Consider the following 10,401-nt stretch of genomic DNA (forward strand, 5'->3'; position numbering starts at 1 on the left):
CTATAAGGTAGACACCCTTTTTTTGGTGTTTACTATCAGACAAATCTCAATTTTCTCATTGAGCATTTTTATTTAAGTTTTTAAATCTGACTTTTGCAGTTTTTAAGATTTCATATAAATTCTAAATATATGAGCACTTAGTGCGTAGATTCAAAATCAACTTGAATTCAAACCAGCTTATTTAATTTGTAATTCAATATTTGTTTTTATTTTGTTTCTTTTTTCAAAAATGTTTAATCTTCCCTCAACCAAAAAAATGTCTGGTATAGGGTTCTGATTAAGTTATGATCCACCAATTAACTGGATAGTGGCGCTTGGGTTCATGTGAGTTGGAAATCTATTGTTCAGCTGATAACAAATTCATTTGATTGCTATTTCATACCACATGCGTGTTTATTCTTATATTGATATTTTATTTCAAAAACAATATAAAGTTGTTTAGTTTGTTATTCAGGAAATATTTTTGAAAATAATATAAATTTTATCAATCACTGTTTTTGAAACAATGTAGCATTAATTTATTTAATAAGCAATATCTAGCAAAAACTTGCTCCATTAATAGTATCTTATCATAAAATTTTAGATACTAGTACATTGTTTTGCATGATTTCATAAAATGTTTTCCCACTGATTATGTATTTATGAATTCATTTTGGAATTGTTTATTTTATTTTCAGATTTCCATTTATATCAGTATTATTTAAAAATAGTCCCCACAGAAATAATTCATAATAATCAGAAGCAAAACACCTATCAATATTCTGTGACAGAACAAGTAAGTAAAATCACTCATATTTTGGTTATCTATGTCTTTATTAATAAAGGTGATAATCATTGTGACATAATTATAAATTATCCCTTCATATATATTGTTTTTTAAATTATGCTTTTAAATTATTTTAGGCTTAATTTGGAAGCTGTGTTTTGTTTGTGTTAATAGAACAAGCTTTGAGTGAATTTTCAGTTAATTAAGAATTATTTTTATAATTTAACATAGAATTTTTTTTATTATTTAATTTAGAATTATTTTTATCATTTATTATAGAATAATTTTTCCTATTTTATTTAGAATTATTTTATCATTTAAAATTTGAGCATAGATAGTTGGTACTCGTGTATTTAGTATCTATAATAAAAATTGATTGAAATTTTTATTTTGTTAGTTATTGTTCCTGTTTAAGTTAAAGGAATTGGTATCAATTGTGATTTTTAACACTTATCAAAATCTTATTTAAAAAATTTAATTTAAATTTTTTTAATATCTGATTTTCTTGTTAATATTTTAAAATTTTTCTATTAAAACTTGAAAAAAAAGTTACGTCGTACTATATTGTGCCTAGAATAGACCTTAAATCAATATAAAGTTATTTGGACAAGATATGTTGAATAATTAGGATAACATGAGACAGTTATTAGAATTCCTAGTTGCCTATTAATTAGTCTATTAACTTTAGAATGAAAAAAATTGATTTCATCTTTCAGAAGAAGAAATGAAAGAATTTTAATATCGAAGGTTAAAAATTTTAAAATATTGATTTAATGTTATACAACAAAAAAAAAAAAAGAGACTTATGGCCTTTTGCTTTTAACTGGCATTTCCCATTATGTTTTTCATAAATGCACTATGGTATTAATCACAGCCAGTAAAAAAGCAATCATCAATTATATAAAATAGGCCACTGTTTTTAAAGATGTTTACTCAGCTCAGGCAATCTGACAAATCAAAAATGAATTTATGTTTAAATAAAGAAGCCTTTTCAATAATAAGTGTTGTTTCAAATTACAAATCTTTAGAATTATTAAAATTCATGCATGGAAATAAGAAATGGAAATTAATGTTGGCATATTTATTTACAATCATATTTTATTAGCTGAAACTATTTGATTTTAAAAGTGTTCTTTATGCATTTATCATTTTAAATGTAACTTACATGTGTCATCCTCAGCCTATATTATTTTTAATCTGTTATGTGATAAATAACCTATTGTGAACATTAATACTTAAATTTATTAATTATAACTTAGTTGTACCTTTTTAATTATTTTAAATTGCTATACAAGTGTTAATAAAGTTAAGCTTTTTTATTTTAAATGAAATAGTGATTAGAATATTTCATTTTAAGGATAATTCACAAAGAACTTATGCTTGATTTAAAGGAGGAAAAGCAAGTCACCAGTATTCAATTCTACCAGCATCCGACATTTAATTTTAAATGATGTTTGCGTTATGAGTGCTAATAATGTAACTCAAATTTTTTTTCCTTTTCTGTTTTTTTAAAAACAGATAAAATAAAATGTCTTCAATAATGTTTTTTCTATTATTATTCTTTCTTTACTCTCATTCGTTTACAATTATCATAATATTCTATGTAATTAATAAGTTTGATTTTTTTAAACTGTGAAAAATATTAATAAATTTTAATTTTAAATATTTTAGTTAACATAATGTATTTATGCAGAATAAAAGTTTCTCGCTATTTCAATCCTATATTATTTACCAACCAAAGAGAACACTATTAATTTTCTAATATATTTATTTAAATTTTTATTTTAGGCTCGCCCAATAGACCACAAGTCTGGAAGTCACGGAGTACCTGGTATTTATTTTAAATACGATATGTCATTTGTTAAAGTCAAAGTATCTATAGAAAAGCATTCCATTTGGAGATTTGTTGTTCGTTTATGTGGTATTGTTGGAGGAGTATTTGCTACTTCAGGTAATCTTCTTTAAAAAATACATTTTTTTTAAAAGGAATTTTCAGAAATAATTTGTGGTTTTTAAATTGTTAAATTTGTTAGCTACAAAATCTTTAAACTGCTTTTTCAATTTCTATATATTCAGGTCATAAAGCATTAGAATACTTTTAAAAGTCTTTTATAATGCTTGAATATGCAATGAGCATTAGAATAAATTGATCTAAAAAACTGTTGTTTTTTTATCATTATTATTGTAGAATTTATTCTGTATAGATTATTATGTTTTATTTTATTTAATAATAGTCAAAAAAAATTTTGAATTGTAAGGTATTTAGTTTTTGCATCAGTTTAATTATTGCAATTTTAAATGGTAAAACACAAAATGTAACTGAAATTGGTTGAATAGTTCCTGAGAAATGGAATTTTAAAAAGCCAATTTTTTTTAACAGTACAGATAAAATTTGATTGCTAACATATAATATTTTATAAATTTTATCTCCAGATTCATATTTGTGACTTAACAAAATACTCAAAGTATCTTTAAACTGTTAATTGAGTACTACTTTAATTTGGATCAATACTAATGAATAAATATTTTGGTAAGTTTTTTTTTTTTTTTTTTTTTTTTTTTTTTTTTTTTNAATTTTTTTTTTTTTTTTTTTTTTTTGTTAATAAACACTATTTATAACACAACTGTTTTTAGCTACTTTTTAATATTTTGTCCTATGTCTAATTATCCACTTCCAATTAATTGCATTATCTAAATGTAGATTGCATTAACGTTTCTTTATTTCTTTTAAGGTATTGTAAGTGCTCTATTCACTGCTATTGTTGATTATGTATGTTGTAAAAGAAACCAGACAAGAAATTCCCATAGGACTATACCAGCAACAAATTTATCAGTTATAAATTTAATAAATGATGAGAATTTGTTAAAAACAAATCAAGCATTTCATATATAATTTATGTAATCTGAATTAAAATTATTTAATGTAAATAGGTTATTTTTATAGAAATTTTTGCACAAATAAAATATTTTCTTTAAAAAAGTCTGATTTTTGTTATGTATTTATGTTTTTTTAATAGATATTTTAATTTATTATTCATTATAAAATGTCAACAAATTTGCATTAAAAAAAGAAGAAAAAAAAAGAGTTTACAATATAATAAATCTGTTCTTTTAGTATTAAATTGTATGCTTAAAATATTATTACATGGCACAGCAATTTAGTTTTTATTAAATAATATATAGTATTCTTTTAACTTATGAACATTTTAGGTACTGCTACTAGGTCACACAATAAACCAATTAATAAAAAAATGAGGTCTTGTAATTTTTAAAAAACCACACTCTTACCAGTAAACTTACTCTACCATTTTTACTCATTTAACTATTTTCCTCCTTCCACTTTGTAATTATAATAATAAAGAAATAACCTCTTAAATAGTCTTGTAATTCTTACATTTAAAATTGTCATAACAAGTAACCTTGATATTGCTCTCGAAAATTGAAAAAATATGCATAGATAAAATAACTGTTAAACTCTTGTGCATGTCTGGTTATTGTTAATTCAAATAGATATTTCATTTTAACGCTGCTATAAAAATTCTCCAAGAAAAAACTATATCTATTTTTATAATTAAACAGTGTATACATTTAAGAAAATTTTTCTGAAAGATTAAATTTCAACTCAAGTAAATGAAAATAAAATATTGTATTTTATGGCTGGATAAGCCTTTGTCATCCAAATATTTTTGTTACAAAATAGTTTTTTGCATATTCGTGAATCTCAGTTTTCATAAGATGCACTTAAGTTATTCTTAGCAAATTATCTTTCCTTTGCCTGTAGAACTTTTTATTTACAATTTTCGGTTAAATAAGTTTTAAAACTTGAGCTTTGAGTAATTTTTTTGTTCAAGTTGCTGTTATGTTAAAAATATTTTTAAAAGAAACATACAATCATCAGTATTAATGCTGCTACAATACATCTCTGTATTAATGCTGCTACAATAATGTTAAAATTTTCTGCAAATTATGTAGAAATTCAAGGATTTGTCAAGACTGCCATTTTTAATTTTATTTACCAGATATTTTAGTTCAAAGTATATAGAAAATAAAAAATATATATCAAAAATGTGTGTATTATTTACAGGGTATTCGAGCACCTGGAAAGCCATAGATTTCGGTATTGTACAAAATTTGTCATGAAATGTCATGATTTGAACTATTTTTTTAAAAAAATCATGGATTTAGGTTGCCGAAAAATCTAATTTTTAAAATGGAATTTACCCCCTCCCCCATTTCATGGTGTTCCGAATATCTGAATTTGTAACAAAATACCCACTCAGTCATATTTGATTAAATATAAAATGTTTTTATCGTGTTCTTTTAAAATTATGGTGTTCTTTCAAAAAAAGAAAGAAAAAACATAATTTCTACAGCGAATTATCTTTTAAACTTCTGTGATTTAAGAATTTTTATTATTATTTTTTTTATTTTATCAATTTAAAATTCTAGCTGAAAGAAGCCAGTTGATCATTCTCGAATTTTTTTTAATTCCGAAATGAGAACAGAAAAATCAGGAGTATTTCTTTCCTATCCTCCGATGAACAAGAAAAGTATCTTTAGAATGTAATTCTGCAGAAAGAAATATTTGCTTTTGTATTTTTTTCAGCTATTTTAATGCTTCAACTCTTTCTTTACATTTAAAATCTATAAATATGAAGATGCAGAGTATAACAAGTGTTGATTATACCTATCATTTTAATGAATGTTATTATAATGCTTTTTTAAATCTATTGTCGTGTTTTTGTCGGGGAAAATAGTAACTTCGTTAAATCATGAAAAATTCTTGGAATTAGTCATGGAAAGTCATAAAATTGAAAATCTAAAATGTAGCAAATACCCTGTATTTATTTTTCATCCGTAATTAAGATTATACCAAGAAAAATTAGTTTCTTTTAAAAAAAATTTTTTTGTTAGCTCCACTTTAAAAATATATTTTGATCATGTGTATAACTAAATAAAGTAAAATTTTTAATTTTTTTACTAATGATTTATTTCACACATAAGTTACAAGCACATTGTAAAATATGATTTTTATTCCCATTTTTATTTCTCCAAGTATGGCAATCAAAATAACAAAGAATAATGGGAGACAATAGACAAAATATTTTAATAGCTTTCAGAATGTCAATTAATATTTAGATTATTAAATAATCAAAACTGTATAATTTATATACATTTTAATAAAAAAAATAATTTCTTTAAAAAATATAATTCAAACAATTTTTTCAACAATGTCAAACATAATAAAATTTTATGAAAAATACAAAATATTTTTATCTCTAAATTACAAATGATCAGAAGCATATTCAATGCAATTTTAAATAGACATCCTATGTATCGTTAACATAAATCTTATTAAAAGACAATAATTTGAAAAAAAATTCATACTGAAAGAGGTTGATTTTACAATTGTAAGCTAGGCTCCCAACTTATACCCAAAATAGCATCATGTAAAACCTTACATTCACTTAATTAGTTACAAATGTCTCCTTTAAACCATTAATGTTTTAAATTGAAATTGTAAGCCTAATTGAAAAACCTATATTTTTCAATTTTACAAATAATCAACCTGAATTAGATAAAAACCAAACTTGTTTCCTAGTTCTTTTTAATCTAATCAACCCATTAAGAAAAAACTCTTTGGTCAAATTTTACAAATATACATAATAGGTACAACATCGTAATATAATTTTGCATGATTTTTTAAACAGATTGATAGATATTATATCCTGACTTAAAATTTTGCTATTATTTTTCAGAAATATAACTGGGTTTTTAATATAAAGTTATGCAATTTTTCAATATAATTTTGGATTTAAAAATATTTAATATATATCTTGCCTTCATTAAATTTTATAATTATATATCATATAATTTCTGGCAAATATAGAAAGTATATAAATATTATACTTTATCTACCCAAAAACATTTTTAAATATAACGAAAATGAATACATGTTTTACAAAAAACTATAAAATTTTTATTTGCATCCAATATAAAAAATCATACAACCATAAAATTTATGAACATTGTTAAATAGTATTTAAACATATATTAAATATCAATTTATTATATTAAATATAAATTATCTTGTTTACAAATAACTTCAATATTAGGTTTCATTAAGACAGGATCTAGATACCTTTTGATTGTACTAATAATTCATTTAACAACACTTGCAGTAAATTTTCACCAATAACGAAGACCCATAAATACAACTGTAAACAATGAATATCAACTCAAACTAGCAACCAAATTTTCCGATGATTCTCAATCTAGACCTGAAAATTAAAATTTTTAATAAGTAGCTGGTAGGCTCTAATTTTATAACTTAGTAACCACCTTTTCCTCAAATCTAAATAATCTGTGACCAATATCGATACGTCTCTTTCACTGACTAGCCACATTTGGCAAACTTTTTTTTTGCTTGGAATAAATTATATTTTTTTTAAAAAAAATCATATTCGAAATAATCTACACCATAAAAAGTTGATCTGTCAATAAAAATAAGATAAATATGTGACAAAATTAAGCTAAAATTATTGAATTTATAAAACTTATTATAATGGGGGAGGCAAAATACACTTAATGTATTTGAAGTGTGCGAATTGGTAAAGAACTCTCCTTTCATCTGAATCTTTTTATCACAAATTGATGGATGTGGAAGGATCAAAACTTAGAATGAAGACATTGGACATTTTAATAAAAATTCTGTTTATTAGAATCTTTCTGGAATGTACTCTGCAGAATGCACTTTTATCATTAAACAATTTTTAAAAAAAAATATGGTAAAAAGTTACTGGTTGTTTACTTAATTTAAGTCGCCACTTTATTTTGTTGACTTGCCACGAGTGGAAATTTTATTTTCAGGTCTATCTTAATCTCACACATTCAACAAATATTTTTAAACTAACTCTTATTATACCCTTCATGATAGAAACTTGAGAGAATTCAACCATACTTAATATTTATTTATTTATTTTTAAAGAAAAAAACACTTTTTGTGTGCTATACATTAAACTATTATTTATAGTGCTTGCATTCTATCTAGATCTTGTGAATTTTCTAACACTGGAATAAATATTTTGATAATAAATTGTATCAAATATAAAATTATATTAAATATTTTTCTCACTTACAATATAAATAAAATTTATTGAATTAATTAACCTCTTTCACAGATAACTTCAACCACACTAGGTTCCATTAATACAGGATCTAAACATCGATTGATTGTACTGCTTAATATCTCATCTAACAAGACATGCACTAAATTTTCATCAGCCACAAAGTGCCATAAATACAGTTGTAAATAATGAATATCGACTTGAACTTGTTGCAAACCGAATTTGCTGAAGGTTCTCAATCTCACACATTCAAGAAATGTTTTTAAACTAATTTTAATTATACCAGTCATGATAGAAACCTTAGAGAATTCAACGGTACTGAAAATTTCAATTTTTTCGGAAAACAATTTTTGTATGTTACTCATCAAACTATTATCAACAGTACTTGGAGCATATGCATTATATTTAGATCTTAGAGATCTTCCAACGCTCGGATATGTTCTTCGACTAGAATCACTGCTCCTTTCGTGGCGAATCCCTTCTTCGTATAACTGCCCAACTTCTGTATCAATTGATGTAACATCTTCCACCACTCTTTTCATAACAGCTCTTACGTTTCTTGGCTCAATAGCATTTAACCAGTCACGGGTCTCAACGCTTTTACGCAACATTTGAGATATATTCAAACCCTGTACCTTTACAAAGTGGTTTAAAAGCTTTTGAGCAACTTCTTTAGTATCAGCAGACAAATCATTTATGTTTGTTGTAACATCTTGAGTTAGAATGGAAAAAGTGCTATCTATGGAAGAAATGAAATCGCTAATGGACGACTGTTCAGAATTAAGGCAAAATCGAGACAGCAATAACAGTAATTGAGCTGGAGCAGTACTTCTCTCATTGCTGTCACAAAACTCTTCACATGTCTTATTTATATGTTTTAAAAATGCCACAACAACACCCTCTCGAACATAATTGCAACTAAATTCTTCTTTGAAACGAATTTTCATTGTAAATGATACATCTGGTGAAATGAATAGCTGTAGATCTGATTCGGCTGTTTTGATAGCAGAGGCTATTTGCATTTCAAATTTATTCAGAATATCGGTAAACGTAAGTGTATTGTCGTGCCCTGCATTGTTTGGAGCAACTATGCTTTGCCTCATGTTGGTCATAGCTGCTGAGAAACAATCCTTCAACTTCATTAAATAATAGTTGCAACGATTTTTAGCAACGTTTTTAACAATTTTAATCCCCTGTATTGTAAAGTCAATACGAGGAAGAAGCCTGTTCATTGCTTGAACTCTTCTATAAAATCTATCTAACGCTCTCACAAGTATAGCACTGTCTATGCAAGTATTTTCTTGAGAAAATCTGATTTCAATAAAGTTAAAATACTGATTCATTAAGTCTTTCACAAATATTTCTAATTTATCAAGAGGTATTGAATGTTTCAATGTATTTTTATTCTCGATGTTAGCAGAATAGTTACCTAGAAACAAGTCCCAATATGATGCAACAACTAATGAAACATTGCAAACGAAATTATTGTAGCTGAAATCAATAAATTCTAATATATCCATACTTCTTTCATCTGATTCGTGTTTTTCACCACTAGTATTCTTATTGTCTGATTCAGTAGTTTGCTTCTCTAGTCTATGTTTTAATTCCATCAGGTCACAATCTAGTTTTTCTTTAGCATGCTTAATAAACTCATCACACAATATTTCAGTGGGTTCATTCAGCTGCAAAAGCAAATCAACACATTCAGCTAATTGTTTTGAAGAAGCATCTTTAAATTTAAACTGCTCTCTTAACTTTATTTTCAATTCATTAACAAGTATGTCACAGTCTTTCTGAATTCCATAAAACGATGGCATATGACTATATTGCAAAAGTACTTTTTGAGCTTTTAAATAATACCTGACAGCCTGCGCATAAGCTCCATTTTCAATACACATCTTTAGGCCAGGAGGTAACTCAAACAAAAACTGCAATTTTTTCAGCAAGGAATGAATACCTGACAATTTCGTTATTTGCTGTCTTCGTCCCTGCAAAGTACTTGAAATATTACCACTGAACTCCGTAATAACTTCCATATTTGATGATAAACCATCCATTTCTTCTTCCATTTTTTTAAAATCATTCTTCATCTTTCTGATGGTATCTGTTGCACTAATGAATTTATTGTAGTTTTCATAAACTAGAGTTTGCATTTCACTATCCAAAGACTGAATTTGGCGAAAAATTTGATTCTCTTTTTGCATCAAACTGCTTAAACTACATTCTTTCAGCAATTTGTGGAGATATAGATCAGGATTAAACTCAGGAGCATTTATATTATAAGGATCAAATCCCTCTTTATTATCATCATTAAAGCCATAATATTGTTTCAGTAAACCTCTATTTCTGCTTCTTTGATCTTCTTCCATCTTATATCGTTTAAAGATAATTAATTTTATAGCATATTATCAAAAAACTTCAGAAGCTGCCAGAGACTACCTTAATGTCTATGGAAGCTGCTCACTATCGCTGACGTTTGTTTACAAAAATTTAACTTCTGAAATTAAG

At 25.3% G+C, this 10,401-nt stretch overlaps 2 protein-coding genes across 4 annotated transcripts in view; one reads left to right on the top strand and one right to left on the bottom strand.

The window, feature by feature from the left end:
• The window catches only part of LOC107439654 (endoplasmic reticulum-Golgi intermediate compartment protein 2), a 17,753-nt gene extending 14,004 nt beyond the window's left edge, over window positions 1-3,749 (top strand). For all 3 annotated transcript variants that reach the window (XM_043040980.2, XM_043040979.2, XM_071184220.1), the window contains 3 exons: window positions 678-775; window positions 2,555-2,717; window positions 3,499-3,749. In XM_043040980.2, the coding sequence (XP_042896914.1) occupies window positions 678-775; window positions 2,555-2,717; window positions 3,499-3,659 (422 nt within the window). In that variant the 3' untranslated portion in view covers window positions 3,660-3,749. The remainder of the gene's footprint in view (window positions 1-677; window positions 776-2,554; window positions 2,718-3,498) is intronic.
• Window positions 3,750-5,731: 1,982 nt separating this feature from the next.
• LOC107456252 (vacuolar protein sorting 51) lies at window positions 5,732-10,384 on the bottom strand. Its single transcript, XM_016074074.3, has one exon. It carries the CDS (start codon window positions 10,260-10,262, stop codon window positions 7,932-7,934), a length of 2,331 nt encoding a protein of 776 aa, XP_015929560.1. The 5' UTR covers window positions 10,263-10,384; the 3' UTR covers window positions 5,732-7,931.
• Between the last annotated feature and the right edge of the window lie 17 nt (window positions 10,385-10,401).

The sequence above is a fragment of the Parasteatoda tepidariorum genome, chromosome 8, assembly GCF_043381705.1.
Source record: "Parasteatoda tepidariorum isolate YZ-2023 chromosome 8, CAS_Ptep_4.0, whole genome shotgun sequence".
Classification (NCBI taxonomy): domain Eukaryota; kingdom Metazoa; phylum Arthropoda; class Arachnida; order Araneae; family Theridiidae; genus Parasteatoda; species Parasteatoda tepidariorum.

Coding starts and splice junctions, on each gene's coding strand:
- LOC107456252 (XM_016074074.3), bottom strand. CDS start 10,262: ATGGAAGAAGATCAAAGAAGCAGAAATAGAGGTTTACTGAAACAATAT.